Consider the following 23,729-nt stretch of genomic DNA (forward strand, 5'->3'; position numbering starts at 1 on the left):
ATCGGCTGAATTTCAGAGCGCCCCTCCGCTTCCTGCGGTGCAGACGACGTCACGTCGGCCGCAGCCTGAATAATGTGTGAACGCCGCGTTGCGCGCGAGACAGCTCGTCAAGATGAGCGACAAGTGCTGGGGCAGGAGCTTGATTAACGGACAGGGAAGCGCGGATGCTGCTCTCTTTGCCGACTTGAGGAGAAAACTACTGTAGCTCTAATGCCGAGGCTCAGCCACCAGCTGCGCTCAACCTCTGCACCACCTTTGAGATTTGACATGTAGGTTTGAAAAGGAGACGCGGCCGTACGGGGGTCCTGGTGTTGTTGGGTTGTCGGCGTGTATTAACAGCATATCATGTCGAGTAATGTGCCGTAATCTTGTTGGGAACACAAGTGCCAAAAAATTAATTCACCGAGAGCTGAAAGGCACTGAAACACTCAGTGACTGACTCTATTAACATCATTTGGGTGAATATGGGCATAATTCTCTAAATTACTATGGAACCACTGGTGTGTGTGCGTGCATGTGCCACCACCGTGTCAGCGTGAACGTGTTTAGCTGCTTCGTTGGGAGTAGCTGCATTCCTGGTGTTCGACCCAATCCAATAAAACAGACGCTAATCACAACTAAGTCCAAAAGTCAAACACTTCGAGCGTCTGCACGCGTTTACGAATTCAAAGCACTGAAGAAAGCTGATGCATTGAAAAAGACAAACTCGTTTAATCTGATTAATCGCTGAAAATATGAAGACAGTAAACCTCAATAGAAGCTTCGAGCATAAAAATATGTGATTCAGACCTTTTAATTGGTCTGAGCCAGACCTTTATGAAGTACAGCCATCAGCTCATGTAGGCATTCCTGAGGCCTTGTGGTGGAGCGTATGAGTGACAATCATCAAGGACCAAGGCAGAGTACTTAAGGTACTCCACTCTTAAAGTGTTTTTTTTTTTTTTTTTTGTCTAAGAACTCCTGTTCAATTGGAAAATGGTCTGCTTTGTATCATCTTATACCACAGAGCACGTACGGTCCAAAGATATAAATGTCTTCGTGTTCACACGATTTTATAATCTCTCCTGTTAAAGATGCGTTCAAATGCATCACGCAGCTCCTGCTACCATCCAGTTTCATTAAGCCGGCTGTCGATCGCACACCTGTCAGATGCGCATTCCTGCTGACAAGTACAAGACTCTATGAACTAGTACTGTTTTATTAAACATAATGTTTGCAGTAGGTTTCAGAGCAGGCGGCTGTTTGAGGGCTGTAATGTCAGTGGGGAATGACCAGGCACAGGAAAACGACAGGTAGTCATCACACTGATAGAGACGCAGATTTACAGAGAGGCAGCTGGGCCTTGATGCCTTGAGGCAACATGCAAATTACAACATGGAACAAAAAGGAATACAAACACAGGGTTTTTAAAAGGATAATGTGTCGCAGTGGAAGTTTTGACCAAATGTGCTGTGCATCAACTTTAACTGCAAATTCTTACATATTTAGCCTATAAGTGTATTAAATCTAGCAAACACCACAGTCAATGAAAGATGTTTTAATGTGTGAAAATGGGTCAAAGATTGGCCTTTCAATGGATTTTGGCTACAGGCGACACAACATCAAAATCGACCAATTAACAGACTCCGAAATGACAGCAAGTTTCCTCGGGCTGATCTCCTTTGCGTGCCGTAATGTCAGCAGAATGGCCGTCATCAGTGTCAGGTCTGCTAATGAGTGTTTAGTTGGAGGGATTTGATTGGCTCTAGGCACAATGTGTTGATGAGATGTGAGGTGCGCTGCGCTGCCGTTGCTCCCGCAAATGTGAAACACCAATTAGCCATAACTGAACGGCGGTGAGTGGCTTTTGAGCACGAGCGTCCAGCGGCACGCTCCCCCTGAAATCTGAAGCTGTCAGTCAGAGCGCAACGGGGACGAGATACTGAAAGCAAGGGGAGGACAGACGAACAAGGGCTAATTGCATAGTGACACCTCTAGCCTTCAGACATCCTTTTGCATTCTTTTTCTCCCACATTTCCCACAGTAATTTCACAACAACCGCTTTGTTTGGGTGCGCATCGCTGTGCCAGCATGTGTTTTCGCCTATTATTTTTAGGACGTGGCTCGATTAGATGGACGGGAATGATGTGACATATGCAGCGAGCGAACCACAATGTTGGCAGTTTGTGCTATCCCTGTTGCAGCACTGAGAACAGTGCTTGTCAGCGCCATCAATCCCACGTGTCAAGACCCACTAGAAAGACAGATGGCTTAAATAAATCAAACATGATGCAGGAGCATGCCTCTTGTCTCTCGCAATGCTTCATGCATCCACCAGCAGCGGAATCAAAATGCCTCTCACGGCGCGGCCCGCAGCGCTTCCTGCGCGGTCCGGTTTTCAGAAAACCAAACCCTGTGATCATTATTTATCTTTTTAAACTTCACAAACAGCATTTAACTAAGCAGTCACCATTATGGATGGTTATTCCAGGCGGGACGGCCTCTCGAGGCAATGCAAATAAGCGGAGGGCAGATAGTGAAGCTGCAGTATTTAATATACAACATGTATAATTGATGACAACGGCTGTGAAATATAGTGTGGATTCAAAGGGTGGAAAGCTTATTATATTTTTACTCTTGAAAGAAGCTGTGGCCTTCAATAATGTTTCATTTGGAGCGTTTGCACAAATTCAGTTATGTGAAAAACGTAAAAAAAAAAAAAAAAAGCTAGATCCCCTCTAGAAAAGGCATTGCCAAAAACTGCCAGTCAGTTATCACGTTAATCCACCTCTAATCTCTTTTCATCAGCGAACAAATGAGAGGCAGCGACAAGGTAATCAATTTGCGAAAGCCACATAAACGGGCGCTGTCAGAGCGGCCTGTCTGCGTGACAGCATTGCTTGACAGGCCATCAGGTTTGAGTTTGAGCTTCGTTCACGGGGCATCCGTTATTTGGATCAGGGTTGACTTCCGTGGATTAGCATCTGCCAGCTGCATCGAGAGCGCCACGGCTCGGCTTCGGAGCGCAGGTCTCCGGCGAGGATGCCGACGGCCACTTGTGACTGGCCGTGGCGCGTCGTGTTCCTGTCTTATCAGACTTCGCTGAAGTTTCCCCTTCTACAAGTGTTGAGACAGATCCCTCTGCAAGTGAGCAGCCGAGGAGAGCCTTCATGCATCGGTGGGTCGTGGACCGCGAGTCCCATAACGCTCCGCTGAAACAGACAGTTTGTTAGTCTCCTGGCTTTTGGTTCGGCTGTTGCATTCAAAGAACACAGGAAAGTCGAGCTTGGAGATGAGAAAACGCTCTGAACCTGTAGCACATACAGTGCTTTGCTCCCGTCAAAGCCTCGCATTATCCTCCCTGAATGCCGCTCTAGATTAATGTATACTGTGATGGAAATCATATGTGAGACTAGAACAGGTACTGTAAATAAAGCAAGCTGTCCAAGGGCAACATAGCGGTGCTTTTTATCACTCAACCCACAATCACAGGAGAAAGACAGTGTACAGGGGGGGAAGGGCAGTGAAATACAGAAACAATGAAGTGGAACAAATCCAACAGGCACACGCTTTATCTCCTTCCCTTCGCCTTCCCTGCCTTTTTTCCATTTTTGCTATCTTTCTCTATCTTAATGAGCACAGCAGCTTTCTATCGAGGGACGGTGCCGGCGCGATGCATCGCAGGCAGGACGCGTGCAGGGGAACGAGGACAGGACGGTGGCGGGGGTGACGGCGATGCTGCTGATTCAGAGCGCGAGCGAAAGAGCAGCATCACGCTCGTGGGAGCGCCACCCGCCGTCTCCTCGAGAGGAAAGCGTTGGAGGCTCCAGGCCCAGTTGAGTGTGCGTGAAAAAATGAGCCCGAGTCAGGACAAATAGCAGAGAAAACTGAACATTTAGACCGAAGGAGCAAAAATAATGATTGGAAAGTAAGATCTACCTTTAATAGACAGATAGCGTTCTTTGTTGATCCCTGAAGGGAAATTGTAGTGTTGGGGGAGCAGGTCACACATCACAAAACACACATAACTTACACTTAGCTGACCTGAGGTAAGCAAGAAAAACACTTTTTTAAAGATATGTACACACGTGCATAGAAACTACTGTACTGGATAGAAAATGAAATACAATAAGATGGAGCCCCAAAGTGTAAATTAAAGTTGAATATGCAGAACATAAGGCATGTCTCCTTGCACAGAGGGGAGTCATCATACAGAATTATGGGAGCGGGTAGGAATACTAATCAGTGCATTAAAGTTTTGAGCACATATTTAAGTACATAGACTACGTGCACTTCCTTTTTTTGGCATTGTGCAGCTGCCATATCAAAACTGACACCTGAATGCATGCTGCGACCACATTCCCACCATAAACCGTGCTCAGGGAAAGTGAGATGAATGGGCTGAAAGCAGCAAATAGACAGCACCGCGAGCATAATTTGAAAGAGGCTCCGACTGCATAAAAATCAAACACAAAAATTGCGCATATAGTGGATTCAAATGTGCTCCTACAAGTGGACAAACAATCCATATTTGTCAATTAAACAACCTATTTTTCAAAGGGGAGGAAAATGTGAGGTGGACTTCCCGTAGCAGATACTTCCAGTGTCCACGTCAGAACCATAATGAGACTCAAGTTGAACAGCATTTGTAACATCACATGACTTTTCCTGACTGATCCCCAGCCACTGAATACCAACTGTGTGCTGGACACCTTTTGGGAGGCTGTTAAACCTTTACGAGTGTCACACTGAGAGTGACATTAACAGGCTTATGCTCTTCTCGCTGAGCACACTCCAGTCAAAGGCTAAGTTCTAATTGCTCGTCGGCCTCAGTTAAAACGTCTGGTCATGAAGTCGGTCTGCGCCGAGAGCCCGGCGGCACGATCACAACCGCTCCGCTGTGCGAAGTCTGAGAGCTCACTTGTATAACACCGCCTCATTATTCAAAGGCAGCGTTGATAGAAGGTGACCTTTCCGTTTGTTTGCAACAGACGCTGCCTCACATTTTATTTTTACTCCTCTTAGCCCCGCTGTCTCGAACTCTTCAGCAAATCAAAATTGAAGTGCATATTCCTGTAACACTTATGCATCCTCTCCCTCTGAATTTCCATACGCTGTACTGTGACACCGCACGCTTGTTCCGCGGTGGCAGCTAAGGGCAGGGTTTAATTGAACAAAGCCTGCGAGAGGAAGCCCCAGAGCGGCACCGGCGGGGGCTCTGCTTCACCTGCGTGAGACGATTTACTAAGCCGCTACATACTTGCGGTGGCTCGGTGGAGGGTGCATCCATGTCTGTGCTCCATGTGAAATCAGTAATGAGCCAGCAACTGCCAGGAGAGACTAGCAGGCCAGCTCATTGCCATGCATCGTATGAAGAAGCAGGGACAGCAGGGGAGTCCCAGAGGCAATATAGAAAAGGAAACAGCCTATATTGTCATCCCAGTGGTAGAGTACATTACTTGGGAGATGCTCTTTGCTGATAGCAACGATAGCGTAAGACTCCATATTGCCACATATAATGTGGTACATGATGGCGTCCCTGGCCTAGCGAAGCTCATCTGTGGCTCCGTTTCTTGGATTTATGTGAATCAGAGCCTGAAAATGCAGCAGGTCTGTCTGTCGGTAGATGGGCCGTGGAGGAAGGCGAGCGCCGTATCGCGCGGGAACGATCATCGATGTTCTATTTTTGCCCGCGTGAGACACAGTTTAGATAATCAAAAATGGGCATATTTTTATCGGAGGAGAAATGGAAATGTCAATACACTTATTCGAGCTCAGAAGGCGGCGTTAGATCACCGCGCACAATTTATATTATTCCATCCGCAGCACTGGCCGTGCCCAAATACTGTGCAGGCTGTCTGTCGCTGGCGATGTCCTGCGGCGGTTCACCGGAGAGACGACTTGCCTGCCAGATGTTGCTTAATATGCCTGTCTGTTGATTATAGCTTGTTTCAGGGCTGCTGTCCTTGGTGCTCAGGGAAAATTGTTTGTCATGTACCAGCTAACGGGGACACCTGGGACCATTTCCACGAGGAAGAAGTCAAAGAGGCTATGTTTACATGCTCACTGTTATTCTGAATAAGACAATATTCCAGATTTGTTACTGGTCATGTAAACAGCATATTCCATTTATGCCACTATTATTCAGGTTGTAGGAGCATTCTTTGGATATGTATACAGCACATTTGAAATATGCGTCTAAATTGTGGTTTTTGCCTCAGTTTGCGCAGATCTGTGCGTTACCTGGCTGCAGCAGAGATGCATGCACGAAAGAAAAGCCCACATTTGTGGTCGGAAGAAGAAACAAACCTACCTTTAAATACTCTGAAAGACTTGGATATCAACAGGTTTTTTTTTATATGTGCAAATAACGCAACACAGATCTCTCAAAAAGGTGCCTGAACGAATTAAAGAGGGAGGCTGTGTTCGTTAAGCGTGCACAGCTGCATGTAAACGGGGACATTAGTTAGTAGGTATGTTGCTTTGTTTTCAGAATACGGGCAAAAAACTGAATGTTTGTGCATGTAAACATAATCAGTCTCCTTTAAACTCTCGTGCTTTTCCTGATCTGTATGATGGTTTTAGCTAACATGGATTTTTTTGTAGGTCAGACAGCGATAATGGTATTTTTAGATCAAGGTTGCTGATAATAGTGGACATTTGTGCTGATATTGGAAGCACAGCTGATGTTACTTAAACTATAATAAGACACTAAAACTCTCCACTGAGATTCAGACTAATGAAATTGTACCGGGCTCGGATCGCAGCTTATACCACTGCTTTTACTCCTGAGAAGCAATTATGATTAGAAATATGGAAATCTGCTAATTAAAGCCAAATCAACAGAGGATACACGGTGCGGGGTTTTTCAGTCACGGGTAAATTATTTGTATGAAATCAAACGTTTAATGTGAAGTGAGGGGCGAGATAGCGAGCGCTGGAGTAAGTAGCGTGACGGTGTTTGGGAAGCCGTCGCCGCTGCAGGGTCTCTCTGTATGACAGGTGAAAATTGACTCGTCTCTCTTACCTTGCTTGAGAACTTTTTTTCTTCCGTCGCTGGCTGAGTTCCAGCGTTTCTGCATCCCAGAAGGCTTGTGATATTTTCCAGACTGTGTGGCTTCTGAACTGACAACCACGGTTAGAACAGGAAAAGATCTTTCCATTGACCTGCATCTGTTCACAATACATTGATTTGGCTCTTATGGGCTGTTTTACTCTTTGCTCAGCAGAAGGCTAAAACATGCTTCCAGGACTTTTATCTTCAAAATGCGCATCTAACAGATTTTGGGGCTGAATATGGCAGTGAAGCTGAGTTTCTGGCTGGGCTGCCTGGCAGAACAGCAGAGGTCGTGTGTGACACTGTCATTTTTCACAGATGGTGTGGAGGCTGCCATAGCAAAGTAGCAGGAATATCAATAGGCTGATCTCAGAGCATCCTCTGACAAGGTAAGGAGGGGGTGTAGCCGGATAGAGGGCACCTTAAAATGACATTCCTGCAGCGCTGGAGATAACTTGCTGTAAATCAGTGTGGATATAATTTCTATGAAGTGGCATCTAAAGGTCACAGTGAAAGAATTATGAGCCTCTTGCTGTCAAGTCTCAAGACAATTCATCAACGGAAATAAAGAGGGAGTGGAGCAGTCGCTTGGTCTTGATTTGCTTGGCAGCGTTATGACTGAAAGAGTCCGGCCAAGAGCTGTATTCATGCACCCCCTCGCCGTATTCTTAAGCAAAATACGTGCACAGACAAAGACATGCAAATTCTCTAGTGGACGTTTTGATCTCATTCCCCTCACGCAGCGCACAGCGACACACGGCCACCTACAGGTTCTCTGGGGGATCTCCGGGTAGTTGACTGTTTGCAGATTATCACAGCTTGTTTTTCCACCCGCTTGGATGCCATTTCCTGCTCGTTAACTCTCCATTACTGACTCTCGCTTCGTGTCCACTTAACACAAGCGCTGCCGGAGAGGTCTGGGTTTGAGGGGCTCCGTCACACCTGCGAGGAAGAGGTTTCGCCTGTAATTGCATCCTCTCGTGCATAATGCCAGTGTCAAGTTATTCCATAAGGGTTTTGATAGATGCTCCCTCAATTAATCGGAGAGTTATCTTACTGGAGACGCTGTGTGCCCCCGTGACCCCGTGAGTTGTCAGGGGGCAAAAGCACCTGGTGGGATCTCCCAAGACGAATTAGCTCAGAAGGATGGAAAATATAGCACGTTATTGCAAGACCCACTTGAATCAGATTTAATAGGGGGAGCGTGACCTCCACAGAAAAGGTGGGAAGCCCCCTCCTAGGAGGAGGATGGGAACTAGATGCAGTTGGGCTCATCTCCACGCACAGCACGTGCTCTGGAGACAGTGCATGGACAGGGCCCGACTTCTTCAGCACTGCCAGTGGAGAAAAACAGCGGCCAAGTGTTTAGATGCTCCGCTGGGATCCGCTGTGTTGGAGCAGGGAGTGTGGCATCGCTACGAGCCTTCTGCCGCTTGTACAACCAGAGTGGGACCGATGTATGTGATCCTGGCAGCAGAGAAGCTCAGCATGGTTGGTGGAAACATGAGGGTTCCCGTGTGGTCGGTTTGGGACATGCCAGAAAAAGGAAACACCCACTTTATACAGTAAGGAAAGTAAGCAGTAAGCATGTTTTATGCAATTTCTGTCACTTTTCACATGCACAATGGAGCTCAAGACTCTGAATACCATCCAAATACCAAAAAAAGTCTGAAAATATTAAAATGATCATTGTGTTTCAGGTGTCTCTATGAAGGCTCACCCTTCCTTTAAGAGTTAAGAACAAGTATAAACACTTCTCATTTTTAGTATAGTGAGCCAACATGTACAAACCAGTTCTTTTCTGGCATAACCTGGCCCTAAGATAAGAGCGTGAGCCTGGCGGGCAGATGCAGGCAGTGTAATGGACTGTTTAGGTTAGGCGCTTTAGAGCTGAGATCTCATTTTACCTGGTGATGTACTTTCCTGGCATCCGGGTAATAACAGAAAGAGTGAAGTTGTGGATGGCTTTCTTCAGAGTGTGTCTGGGCTCAGCTGTAAGGGCCTACAGGGACATGGTTAAAAGCTCAGACATCCGGGGGGAGCTTCAAGTAGAACCCTTGTTCCTTTTAGTTCAAATGGAGTCAGTTTGACCGGAATGCCTCTCAATGGGGTATTCCCTGCGGTGGTATCCCCCTGGGCCTCCTCCCATGTGGAGATCCAGGAGGATATTTCATGCCAAGATTAAACAGCTAGGGCTGGAGGCTAAGGCTGGGGGAAGAGGACCTCTGGCCTACTTTGTTTAGCCCACTGCCACCGCGATCCAGCACCCAAACAAATGGCTGAAAATGGATGGATAAATGGCTTTGATCATCCCCTGTATAAATATTTACACCGAGTCTCTGCAGGCATCTGTCCGGCACCTGATACCTCTGAGATAGTGGAGAGACCTTGAGGAAATGAATGCAAATTTGTAATTATACCTCAGCCGCTCAAGATTTGAATTGGTCTGTAGCTCTGTTTCATCGGGACACGGGGCTGGTGTCTTGGTTTGATGGTTATCGGAAGCTTTTTCATTTCCTGCTAAACATTTCCTCAAATATTTGTACACATTTGTGTGTCTCTGTGTATCTCAGTGCTTTGTCAGTTTCCCTGTCTCAGTGACAGCCCGGCTGGAGAGTAGTTTCCACTCGCTTGGGATGAAATGAGTCAATATTTACCTAAGCAGGAACTTAACCTGAGAGTAGAGTCCAAAAAGATGTAGGAAATTGTCTCAGTGGAAAAAAAAACACTTCCACTTTATGTTTCCCAGCCACCGTTGATATGAACCAGTTCAAACCTCCCCACGTTGTCGTATTTCACCTCTTTTAACACCAGAAGCTGTCATCTGTGCTCGTCTGCGATAGGGAAGCCTTGAGCTTTGGATGAGCAAGTGAAGTGCAGATTTTTTTTAAAAAAACTTGCTCATATCCATTAACTGCAATACCGTTGGGAGGAGTGCTGAATGGATCTGCACCCCCTGTGGAGCCGCTGTACTGCAGCAATGATAGCTTTTGCATTCCAGTCATGCTTCTCTGCAAACAGAAAGTAAACGAAAGCCTAACCCTGCACGCTCCATGGAGAGGGCCAGCGATGAAAATGCATGTAATCATTGGAGGCAGGGGGCAGGTGCCCTGGGTTTTACCTTGGATCAGTGCTCAAAGATGGGGAATGGGAATCTGGACACTAGGGAGGCAGCCAAATGCATCGGTTTAAGAGCAGCTATGCAGCCGCCACATTTGGAAACGATGTTTCCTGCATTTATGCTTGAAGCTACACTAAGAGAAAGCTGGAACCTGTTGCCTGTCCCTGACAAAACCAGTGACCTGCATAAGCGGTTATTTAGCTTGAAAAATAAGGCAAAGCAGGAATTGTCTAATAAAAAAAAAAAAAAAAAGGCAGCGAGTGTTTCTTACGTCAGTGCGGTTACTTGAGTTTACTCCGCAGTCATCTGACCATCCTGAAGTCCACTGCGAGAGACAGCGAGGACAGAAGTTGTGGAGGAAGGCTGAGGTTGGCCCTCGCTGCTTCCCAGAGGGTATAAGCAATTTTCAGCTCTAGTGAGCCAGCTCCAGGAATACCTAAGTCCTGACCACAGAACAATACTCAAACTCATTTATTCATGTCCCCCCCATGGCAGCAACTGACTTGTCTCACTTTTTTTTTTCTATTCCACTAAAGAAAAAAGGGAAAATTTAAGATTGTGGAATCCACTGATATTCATTTAACTGCAGAAGCTAAAGGACGATGAAGATAAACCATGGCGCCGAGCTTATGCCGTACTTTACTTCAAGTATGTTAATCCATTAAAAAGTGATACACCAGAAAATTCTGAATATTCATCTCCCTCGGGATCGTAATGGATGTGTCACTCATGTTCTGATTGGGCTCTGTCAGATGCGCTGGCACCGACTGCAGCAGTGCTGAGACTTGCAGGTAAGCTCTGTGATTGATAGCTATGCTAAGAGTGCCACTGCTGCTCTCCCCAGGCGATGGCAACTGCACTCATGCTCAGCGGGCTGGGATGCCAGCACTTTCACCAGTCAACGCGACAGCGAAGGCGTCCCCCGTCTGCTCGGCGCGGCTTCCTCGCGACTGTGTGCTGTTTCTCGGGGAGGCGAGGTGTATGTGAGCATGAATCCTGCGGGCGAAAATCTGGCAAACAGATGGGTGAAATAAAGCGCTGCACCTTGTATCTTTTTCGCAGTAGGTTGATGAATCATGACTCACAATATGTGGATGGAAGCTTTAAAACAAAGGCTCCCCGCGAGACCTTTTCAGAGAACCACGGCTGTCCACGTTGAGCCAAGAAGGATTTGTGCATCTTTAGTCGCCCTGGCTGGAGTCAGAGATTTCAGGTGTGGGACGAGGCTTATGGCAGCTGGAGGTGGACAAAGAGCAGCTCGGGGAGTTGACTGCCTCCACTGTGCTATGACCATCTATACTGATCCACTTTACTCCTCTAATCCACTTGTCTCAAGCAAGCCACAAGTGTGTCCCATTTGTATTGTTGGTGTTTTTGAATATAAATCGGCGGACTTAAACATTTTATGGGGATTAGGCCAGCTTAGCTCCATGCCTAATGCAATGATTAGGGATTTCTGGCACAGCCGATATGTGAATGTTCACTAGCTACTCAGCAACTGCGCCCAAGACCTGAGGCCAAAATGGCAACGTCTCGGACAAGACGGCTTTCTGGCTGCAGCAGTGCGTCACCCATAACGCTTCATTAGCTCTGGCAGCGGGGTGACACGCCCTTTTCAAGTTGCTTCGCTTCATCAGGTGGTCTGTCTGATCTGTCGTCGCCATCCAGCTCAAACCGAGTGAGTGACTCACGTGCAGCATGTTGAGGCAGAGGTGTAATCTGAGGTACAAGAATTACAGAAGAAAAGCGAGCAGAGAAAAATAACTTTTGCAACAGAGCCTTACCTTGAAGGAAAATATCCTCAAAGTGTATGTGCAAACTTTTCATATTTACCATTTATCTCTCTGAACAAGCAGTTCTTGCTTCTTGATTAAACTCAAGATGTTGTCTGAACGATGATAAATGTATGTGGCTTTCCTCACGGGTGTATAAGTCAAATTGCTGAAATTTGTATTCCCTGCGATGTCGAGAAACTCATTGGACAACATATTGATCTGTCTTTTAAGTCACCACAGAACGGTGCTTTCAGAGAGCGTTTGAGGCTGAGCACCACAGGCTGCACAAAGTTTGATTAGTTCTTTCACGAAACAAACAAACAAACAAACAAACAAAAAGAAGCCCGAAGAAGAAGTTGAACCACTTCTCCAGCCTGATGATGTTGATGTCAAACTGAGGAGCGATAAGCCACCAAGTGCGCCATAAAATCTGACCCACGGCTCCAAGAGCTGTGGTCCAGCTCCAGACGCCGAGCAGGCGAACCACATAACTCCTCATATCAAAGGTTTGTGAGACGCAGGAGTGAGCGGTGTATAAATCAAAGCAAGGTCTCCGACACAGGCAAATGTTTAAGGTTAAAAGCGAGAACTAGTGGGTCACTTGAGGATCAAAAGAATTTTATAGTGCTGTATGAAGAGAATTTTTAAGCGAAAGTTGGAAATGGACCTTTGAAGATAAAATGCCAGCGCCAATTTTGTCAATAATTCCTTTTAAAGTTTTTATTGAACTCTTGGTAATATGGCCGGTGTGTGTGTGGTGTATAATTACGCTTTTCCTCCCTCTGCTTTTAAAGCATGTGCGTGCTAACATTGCATAGTTTAAAAAGCTATTACATCCAGCGCAAATGTAGAGGTTTGGGAGCACATTCAGAAGAGAGAAGAAATGAAAAGACAGTAATTGAAGCCATTAGTAATTCGTAGTCATTAGGCATTGTGTGGTTGAAAATGTATCCATCGAAGCGGGTAGGCAGACAAAAGCCTGGGGGGGAAAAAAACAGCTTTGGGTGCTCTGCATGAAACAATAAACATGAAGCCAATAACAGTACAGATGCACGCGCTTTGACGGGACATGCAGCATCACATGGACATTGAATAAACTCAGTTGTGCAGTCAGTAAACAACCTCCACCTTCGACTGACTGAGCTGCACAGTCTTTTCAGTGGTGGAGGAAGTATTCAGATCCTTTACTTAAGTAAAAACACTAATTCTACACTGTAAAAATACTTCACTACAAGTAGAAGTACTAGTGCAGAAAAATGTCCCCTGTGGCTGTTGTACTATGATGGATTGTACATCATCATTAGCTCTGCATTAACGTAAGAGCAGGAGCTCATTTTTAATTTGCAGTAGGACTGCAACCCATAATTACGCTCATCGTGGATAAATCTGCAGATTATATTCTCCATTGATCCATTGATTCTGTATTATAGAATGTATAGATACACTCATTTGAACTAGTCGCAATTAGTGGCTAAAGTTCAACATGACGCCTTGAAAATAATTCAGTTTACTGTCTTGAAAGACAAGAAAACAGGAAATTGTCACATCTGAGAAGCTGAAATGATAAAATGTTACATTTCTGCATGAGAAATGATGATTGATCGGTCAAAACAGTCACCTGACTGACAAATTAATCAACTAATTGATTCATGGAATAATGGTTTAAAATCAATCTGAATACATTTTTGCATAGTTTCATGTTTTTTCACAATGCATCAAGTCTTAAAAGCTCTTAAAAGTCATGAAATACAAGCACAAAGTAGCAAAGAATGGAAATGCAGTTTTGAGGTACTTGTACTTGAGTAAATGTACTTAGTTACTTTCCAGCACCGTGGGCTCGATGCCAAACGTTGCGCCGCCGTGCTGAGGCGTCATTGTGAGATCCTCGTTTGACTTGTTGCCTCATTTCCACCCATCTCATTCTTCATCAGCCGCTCATGCGCAGCCCCTCTTTAGTCTTCTCTCAATAATGAAGCAGGTGTCTAATGGGGGGATGTTATTTACGCAGTGATTATGAAAAATATCCGTGCCAGATATCCACGCTTCTAATTACCAATTTAATTGGCGTACAGCCCAAATTGTCACTGTTACTTGATGAATTGTTTTCGGACGAGCCAAAAGCTGTAACACGGAAAAGGTCACGCAGCTCATACAGATGTTCAGAGAGATGTATGGATCATATTTATTGATCTACCTCTGGATCACACTGTGACACTGATGATGGTGCATCTTTGGTGGCATATTTATGCTGAATATGACTGTAATTAATAACTGCATGTTATGTGTTAAAGTGCTGCTTCTTTAGATAAGATAATGAATTACATATATATTATACTTCTATGCTGCTTAATTGAAAAGAAAGGCTTGAGAGTGCTCCTGAATAAATAAAGCTTAATAGCATAATATAACCTGTGACCCTGCTGTCTGTATGTGCCATTCAAAAGTCTTCAAATGACTAAGACTCAGTCATCACTTGTATCTCACTGCAAACCTTCTTCTCTCATCTGTTCTCCTTTGCAGGTTCCATCTGAGTAGGAGGTGGCGACAAAAGACCAAATGCCATGGATGTATTCAATTTCACCTACTGGAATGCCTCTGAAGGCAATGACACAGAAGTCGTGGCAGAGAGCGACAGCGCCTACAAGACAGTGGAGGTGGTGTTCATCGTGTTGGTGGCCGGTTCCCTCAGCTTGGTTACAGTCATTGGAAACATCCTGGTCATGCTTTCCATCAAAGTTAATAGGAACTTACAGACTGTCAACAACTATTTTTTATTCAGCCTTGCATGTGCTGACCTAATTATTGGACTGTGCTCTATGAACTTGTACACGGTCTACATAGTAATCGGGTATTGGCCACTGGGGCCGGTGGTGTGTGACCTGTGGTTAGCCTTGGACTATGTTGTCAGCAATGCATCTGTCATGAATCTTCTCATCATAAGCTTTGACAGATATTTCTGTGTCACCAAGCCCCTCAGCTACCCTGTCAAAAGGACCACCAAGATGGCAGGCATGATGATTGCCGCAGCCTGGGTCCTGTCTTTCATCCTCTGGGCGCCAGCCATTCTCTTCTGGCAGTTCATCGTCGGTGGGCGGACGGTGCCTGAGAAGGAGTGCTACATCCAGTTCTTCTCTAATGCCGCAGTCACTTTTGGCACCGCCATTGCCGCCTTTTACCTGCCCGTCATCATCATGATTCAGCTGTACTGGCAGATCTCCAGAGCGAGCAAGAGCCGCGTGAAGAAGGACAACCGCAAGCCGTCAGGAGCCAATCCAGAGCCCCTGTCGCCCGGCCAGAGGAGGAACAACACGCCAAAACCCAACAATAACAACGTGCCGGGGGAGGACACAGGACGTTCCCAGAGCCAGAATGCTGATGATGGAGCTAACCAGCATGACGGAAAGCTGCAAAACGGCAAAGGGCCGTCCTCGACCACTGCCGAGGGAGACACCGAAGGTGACGACGTGGCGAGGGAGAACTGCGCTCCTGCAGAAGAGAAGGAGAGCTCCAATGATTCAACATCCGGCAGCGTGGCTGCGTCCAATCAGAAGGACGAAGAGGCGGTGCCCTCTACCGCTAACTCCAGCGCAGAGGCGAGCCAGCCACTCCCGCGTCAGCGAGCCAAGGCGGGCGGCTCCAAGCTGACCTGCATCAAGATCAAGACCAAATCACCCAAGGGGGACTGCTACACACCGTCCAACGCCACCGTCGAGATCGTCCCGGCCACGGAGCGGCAGAATCACGTGGCGCGGAAGATTGTGAAGATGACGAAGCAACCCCCCAACAAGAAGAAGAAAGCGGCGCCATCACGGGAGAAAAAAGTGACCCGCACCATAATGGCCATCCTGGTAGCTTTCGTGGCCACCTGGACTCCTTACAACGTGATGGTGCTTATTAACACCTTCTGCTCCAGCTGCATCCCCAACACAGTGTGGACTATTGGCTACTGGCTGTGCTACATCAACAGCACCATCAACCCGGCCTGCTACGCCCTGTGCAATGTCACATTCAAAAAGACATTCAAGCATCTTCTCCTCTGCCAGTATAAGAACATTAGGTCAGCCAGATAAATATGGGCCACCTGGGAGAAAGAGATGAAGTGTGAGTTGCCTGTGTGAGAGTGTACCATCCGTGTGTGTGTGTGTGTGTGTGTGTGTGTGAAAGAGGTTTAAGAGCATGATAAAGACTGCGAGAGCACATTCGAAATTACTTTCATTCATTAAATCTTTTTTTTTTCTTTTTCAATTTCTCTCTCAATAACCGGTTGTAGCACTTTACGCAAATTCAACTGACGCCAGTTGCGTTGAGATGTGTCGTGCAGAAGCAGCACAGATAAGGAGGGTTGTGAAAAATTCACGTTCATTCAGTGTCGTAAGCTCAAGGGGGGGGGGGGGGGGGGGGGGGGGGGAAGAAAAGAAAAGAAAACAAGGGCACGTAAAGCAGGGAGTGACACTGAGCTGATGAAAAATGAAAAGCGACGAAGAGCGGAGGAAGATCTGCGCTGTACGAAAAAACACAAGACAACTTCAAAATGGGAAAATAGGGCTGACTGAATTTACAAACCTCAGAAGTTTGAAGTTCGGTGAAGATACCTGTAGATAACTGTACATATCAGTGTATACTCAGTATTTATGTGAGCGCATATGTGGGTGTGCGCCAGCTGGGGGTGTGTGTGTACACCCATGTGTGCCCCCTCTGCCTGCCTTCTTTCTATCTGTCTGCGATCCTCGTCATGGCACTTCCGACCAGCAACATGTAGAATAAAGTGGGGCAGCTCGTGTAGATTGCCTCTGACATGGACACATCAGGGCTGGAAGCCATCCCATCTACCAGTCAACCCCCAGTGGGAACGAGTTGCCATTAATACATAATAGATATATAAATATATTAACGCCGCACTTGTCATCTTGCCAACCAGTGGCTATAAATAATTTCAAACTTAAAGGGTCGGTTCAGGCAAATCACAGGAAAGCATTTTCTCACTTACCTCTGCTGGTGGTGTTTAACCATGCAGCTGCCGGCTAGGTTGCTTTTATTGGGCCGGCTGATACAACATGCTGTGGATACTAATATGATTTTAAATAATTCAGCATCAGTCTTGTTCCTGGTTACACTGTCCGCACGTCCATCACAACTGCTTTCTAATGAAGACTTAGTCCCTGTAAGTGAGAAAACTCGCCATAAAATATAAAAATATACGTATCTAATGGACGGACACATACTAATCAGACGAATCAGTGGTCCGACTAGAAAATTAACCTCCAATTTGATTTGAATCAGTTTTGGGATATATACTCATTTGCTGTCTTGCTGAAGCCAAGGCAGTTAGCTTAGTTTAGCATAAAGACTGGGAGCATCTAACAAGTTATATCTTCTTTGTTTTATGCAAACAAGCAACAAGACCAAGTTGCGGTGTCAAGAAGTTTATGCATGGGACCGTTTTTGTCCGTTAGAAGTCAAAATTTTGGTTCATTTACGTAAAGCGATGGTGGTATAAGCTACGTTAGCATGGCTATGATAAACAGAGTAGAAGAAGAAGAGTGTTGAAGAGAAAAACCGAGAGGTCTGCAGAAATTTGTTTAGTTTGAGCAAGTTGTGGCATTGGACATGCTTTAACGTACCTGTTGTTACCTGTGCGTTATGAGAATATCCTGGAGGACGCGACGGCGGAAACAGCTTCTTCTTCTTCTTCTTCTTTGGGTTTTATAGTATAAAAAAATCATGTGAGCTATGTATGCTAAAGGTGTTTCCTTCTCCCATTTAGCCCTTTAAGACTTTTTCAAAAAAAGGCAAAAACCACCTAAAGTCAGAGTAAAAACCTTTTTTTGCAAAATTGAGCAAGTTTTTTGGGGGGAATTTTCAAAATGCATATAAACACCTTGATGGAAACAGGACCGCTGTGAGGAAGTCACTGCACCCGGCCAATAAAAAGACCCTCCCATAACCCCTGCAAAACCATGACTTGACGCTTTATCAAAGAAAATTCACTAAACGGAACCCACAATGTGCTGTGACACAGAAAAACCAGATAGAACAAGTCTAACAAGGAAAAAAAAGTGGCATGAGATTGTTCAGCGGCACTCTTTGATTTGCCAGCCGTTCATATCACATCATGTCAGCTTTTACACCCGCTGACAGGACGTTTGATGTGTGTTCTGTGGCAGTTATTAAGATGTTTATGTTTGCTATTTCACCGCGGCGAGGCACCTCCCCGCTCTGAGTGAAACAGGTGGCTGGAGCTCAGAGCTGTGGCTTATTTACGTCTGTAGGAAGGCAGTGCGTGGTGTGTTTTTATGTGTGTGTGTGTGTGTGTGTGTGTGAGACGTCATTTGCTGATTGGTGGATTGAAGTCACAGTCTCTTCTGTAACGCACTGCACTGATGATGATTGTGCAGACCTCTGTGTGTGTGTGTGTGTGTGTGTGTGTTTGCTCCAGGAGTGGAGTTTATTTCTGATCACAGGTCGCGACCTTGTGATTTAAATAAGGGCTAATTCCACGTCTTCACTGCACGTCTCTCCTTCTCGCCGTCTCCTTTTTTTTTTATTAACACTCCATGTGAATCATTATATTCTCGAAATTAAACGTAATAAATAGTTGTGCTTACTTTAATTATAAAAGAAATCAGAAAATATTAATTTTCTGTGAGACATGTTCTGTGCATTCATGCGTGTCATCCATCATTTCAGCCTGTTAGACAATTCTCAGTTACATTAATGTATGCTCACCAGTAGGACTGATGAATATGCATGAACGCTTGCCATCAGGAGGCTGCCACGGCGGCTGGTGGGGGGGCTGAGCGCAGAATTACGCCTGCGCTGAATACTTCCTCAAGGCTGTCTCCTTAAAGAGAGATCTGGGACAGATCCCATAATGAAAACTCACCATGAGGCTGATCAGATTACGGGACGATGTGGAACACCTACATTTGAGATTAAAGATTGCCCATTACACGCTCAGCTTCTGCTTGAATGCCACGCGCCCATGCCCCACTTCGTGCTCCACTCAGCCCTGATCCTGTTATAGTCTCTACCTCGTATGTGAGGTCATGAATGTAATGTAAATATCACATGTGCATTCATTAGCTTGCTCTGTCATTAATTCGCCTCCACTCATTCTCGCCTTCCTTCCTGCTGCATTACATTGTGTACGTTGCGTACGTATGTGTACAGCCAGCGCAGGATCAACGTTCTTGCAGCTGCATTCACATTTCAAAGTTGTTGTCACAGATATTAACACAATTTTGCATGAAGCTAACGTGCTAACATTTACATTTCTTTGCCGGCAACTTACAGCAAAATGGTAAATGCTATGTTAAAATAGCAGAAGCAAGAAGTTTTCGGATCCTTTCCTCAAATTAATATTATCAAATACTCCAACACTACAGACTAAAACATTTTAAACTCTCAAAAATTCAAATCTTTGGTCTTTCTTCATTAAATAAAACTGTAAAACCGTCACAAACTCAGCTGCTCTGTTTCATCGTGTCCGTGTGGATGTGGTTTGATCAGATTTGATTGGCGGGCGCCTGGCCAACATGTGCAAACAACCCAACGAGCCGCCAACAGTCATCAGATTTGATTCACATGTTGCTCAATTCCGAAACAATCACAACTCTGCTAACTTTAGCTGATTTGACCCCATGAATCCCACATAAGGACAAGTACCTGATTGAGAAAAAGTGTCGTCTGGGCCTTTAAGGTCTTGTTCACCACCTGCGCTAACATGCGACTTGGCGGTTTCAACACCACGGAAGCCGTGAACGCAGCACTGCCGACCTTCTCTCCAGCATGACGGCTAACTGTTAGCATACGGACAGCTTCTATCAAATGAGCTGAAAGCACAATAGCCTATAGCGCTTGCCTATGACTCACAGGCAGTAACAGCCTTGACAGTGACACAATGATTGATTGACACACATGCAGACAAATCAGTGTCGGAGTCAGACGCGTGGTGCAGTGTTGGGTTAGTAATAAAGAGTGGGACAGAACAAAATAAGCACTGACGACAAATATAATATTATAATTGTTAGTTTAACTGTGAAAACCGGGACAATTTGGTAGTGAATGTTGAAGAGTTGGGACCAGAGCTTGATACCAGACAATCCCAGACAAACCGGGACGTCTGGTGATTGCATGCTTGCATATAGTGTGACCAATACAAGGGACTGACAGCTTGTGAGCCCTCCAGAACTACGAAAGTGTAGACCTGAAGCGATGCATTATTGATCAATTAGTTGGCAATCATTTTTAAAATTTAAGCCAGCATGCTGGAAATTCATTGACTCCACCTCCTTAAATTAGAATTTTTGTTTCTTTTCTCTGTTTTATGTAATGTGAACTGAATATCTCTGGACTGTTTGTTGGACATAAGACATTTGAAGACAGTGAAGTACAAAAACTGAATATTAACAGCTAAATGTATTCACTATTGGGTCATTACAGCTGTCAAACTGAGTAAAAACTACATTATAATTGAAATGTGGCATTGACGAAGTGTAAAGTAGCAGGAAATGTCAAATTTAAGCACCAGTAGCTTAAAATTGTACTTCATAGCATTTGAGTGAATGTCGTTTCCACCACTGCTGCACAAACATGGATGGTCCTCCACGTTGATCTGTCTGAGCAGCTTCAGCAGGAACTGAGGCATCCACCCAGGTTCAACATCCGACCATCCGTCACGGTGATAAATGGAGCCGCGTCTGTCTGACATCTGTCACACATCTCAGTAGTGGGTAAAGAGCCTTCCAGAATATCTGATTAATCTTGGCTAAGCTGTCGTTTGAGTGATACCAGCAGGGGAGTAAGTGGCTCACAGCTCGAGCGGAGGTCCGGGGGTCCCAGTTTGAGCAGCTGCTTGGGTGTTTGATGGAAGGTGATGGCAGTTTATCACCTCCCGGAGCGGGAGAAGGCCATGATGCATCTTAAAAAACCCCCAAAAAACCCACAAACCTGCTTGCTGTGGTTATCTGCACGCCGTGCACTCCAAACATCAGGAGCAAAGTTCTCTTACACCACCCTCCCTTCCTCCTCCTGCTCCTGTTGCTGTTGTTGAGCAGATGAGAACAAAACACCATTCCTGTATCAGGCGTTGTCTTGTGTTGGAAAGTGAAACGGGGGGGTGGGGGGGGGGTGGATGATGAAGAGAGAGCGAGGAGAACGTGAAAGCGTTGTCGGGTGACAGCGGCTGTCATGCATGTGAGGGGAGAGGCGGCTGATAGCCCCTGAGGTGTACGCTCTGTGTACGTGTGAAACAGATAAGCTCGCCTTTGCCTGGGGGTGGGGGGGTGCAGGAGGGGGGCTGTCAGTGACAAAATCCATGGCTACAGGATCACACTGCATGTGGACCATGTTTGGAGAAGTCACAGCCGTGCTGGGCAGGTCAGCCAAGGGTTTGGCTGCAGGAATCTGAGAGTCCCAGACGAAACCTGCCGCCTGGTGTAAACACAGTGTGATACGCCGCTGTTTACCATCCCTCCTGCGCTTTTATTGCGCTTCATTCTGACGTTAAGAATCCACACAGTTCTTGCTTCGTGGTGATTGTGACCTTCACGTGTCCATAAATCCATTCTAATGCATATATTCTGATGTCCATCTGTCTACTACGCCTAGAATAAACATTGTCTCTGTTGTAAACAACGGATCATAATGTGCCGTCAGAGCTAGCTGGGCTCCTCTTCATACGGCTTATGTCAAAGGGCTACACTCCTTTTTACGGAGTACACACGACATGCGACGACTTTGAATTTACGGTTTCACTCTCGGGGCCGTCGCTGAGAACGGCCTTGTGCAGCCGTGCACGAGCGAAAACGCGGCAGCCTGCGCGTTTTATTGGGGAAAACATATATCGCCAGATTGTACAGAGCAATTTGAAGTGCCTTATCCGGAGCGACATGACCGAATTGCTCTTTTATCCTAAAATCCCTGTCGTGTCTTTGGTTGCGTCTGTGCTGAAAGTTGTGAATGGTGCTGCAGTGAGGTGCGAGCATGTCATCCGGCCTGCGTTTTTTTTGGTGAAGATATTGTGTTTCTCAGCTCTGAGCTCCCATTATTATAATTTCCATCTTAACAGCCGCTGCCTGATTGCAGAAGCAATGAAAGTTTGCGCTGAACAATCTAATATCGTCATGCCCTCCGAAATAATCAATGAAGAACTGTACAGTACACAGTCACAGCAGTGACATATTTCAATACTATCCTGGAGGCACAGCGGGCTATTTGGGTTGATTTTCCATCCAATATGTGTGTGTCTGGTGTGTGTGTGTGTGTGTGTGTGTGTGTGTGTGTGTGTGTGTGTGCTTTCACAATTGTCAGATGGGAAATTGTGCTTTGCTGTGTGAACCCTGTGTGTCTGTCATTATACCAGGATCAGTGCTGTCATTTGTGTGTGTGTGTGTGCGTGCGTGCAGCTCGCTGTGTGGTGTTTTATTTTTTCTAAATGGCATCCTCAGCATGAAGACATCAGATTGGGCAAAATATCATGGCACACATCAGGGAAGATGCACACAGTGTCTATTTCTGTCATCACTCCTTCCTCTTTAAACAGTCTTTCAATAGCAACAGGCTTCCAAAGACTCACTTCGACACAGCTTTGCGTGGTACTGGAATACATATGAATACATTATATTGTACATTTTATATCACATTTTCTATAGATCTGTTTATCATTGTACAAAGTACAGATGTAGTATTGCAAATTAGAATATGATAAGTGTACAGTATCTTTTTTTTGTTTTAAAATTAAAAATGTTGGTTAAAATCTATAAAGATATGAATATATTGGGTTATGGAGGCGTTGAAGTGTGAAGTGGAGGGTTTAAATGTATTTTGGGGGGCATGATATCCCAAGAAATGGATTCCTGGCCTGCAAAACGAACGGCTGGATCCAAGCTTTTAAACTTCGGTGCAGCGTTTCAGGGGATTTCAAGAGTGACTTTTGCAGCCAGAAAGGAAAAAAAAAAAATGGAGAGAGCAAACCTGGAAACCCAGAGGAGGACAAACGCTAAAACTAGTTTCAATGTGACCCAAAGGCCCAGAGGCAAGGGCTTCATTTTGACTTCACCTGTAAATTTGCAAGGCTTCACACTCCGCGCGGGAGGAAGCCAGGCGTCTGCTGTAAAACCGGACACACTTTCTAACTTTTGCAGTTTTAACGTGCTGGGGAAAAGGTGTTTTTCGTGGAGCGACCAAAGTGTCGTGGGTCGACCCCATCTGAACTTCAAGGGTCGCGATTAATGTGGATTTAAAACAAAAATCAGCAAACGGAAAAAAGAGAACGAAAAAAAAAAGAAAAATTAGTCGCCTGCTGCAAGTGTTAAATGTACATACAAGTGTTCATTTTTCATTTGCTTCTGTATGTAGATGTTCATTGTGTACTCACTCACTGTGGCTTGTGGCTTCTCTTGCAATAGGAAGATTTAAGAGTCTATTGTTTGCATTGTACATATCTATATGATAAGACATTATATGTAATTCGGATGTGGTACATTTGAAATGTACAGACACGTCTTTAATAGCTACTATCTGAATGTTTTCCCCTCCCAAGAATCCCTCATTTATCCTCCTCCCCCACTATGATACTTCTTGTACAGTAAAAATGTTATTGATTTCCTTTTTGATGCATTCTTGATTGATTATTTGTTCTGGACAATGAAGTGTTACTATCACTGGCCACCTACGACACTGTAAGATTAACTGCATCAAGTGGTTACATTGTGCCATATTCTCTCAGAATGAAATTCAAATAAAAATATATCAAAATGTGTTTGAAATTTCTTGCGTTTCTGACTGTCAGGAGGGA

The 23,729-nt window shown here is 45.4% G+C and overlaps 1 protein-coding gene across 1 annotated transcript; it reads left to right on the forward strand.

The window, feature by feature from the left end:
- The first annotated feature begins 14,493 nt into the window (after nt 1–14,493).
- On the forward strand, nt 14,494–16,002 carry chrm2a (cholinergic receptor, muscarinic 2a). The gene has a single exon (XM_041964201.1). The coding sequence runs from the start codon at nt 14,494–14,496 to the stop codon at nt 16,000–16,002; it is 1,509 nt and encodes a 502-aa protein (XP_041820135.1).
- The last annotated feature ends 7,727 nt before the right edge of the window (nt 16,003–23,729 follow it).

Source organism: Chelmon rostratus, chromosome 22, assembly GCF_017976325.1.
Source record: "Chelmon rostratus isolate fCheRos1 chromosome 22, fCheRos1.pri, whole genome shotgun sequence".
Lineage (NCBI taxonomy): Eukaryota > Metazoa > Chordata > Actinopteri > Chaetodontiformes > Chaetodontidae > Chelmon > Chelmon rostratus.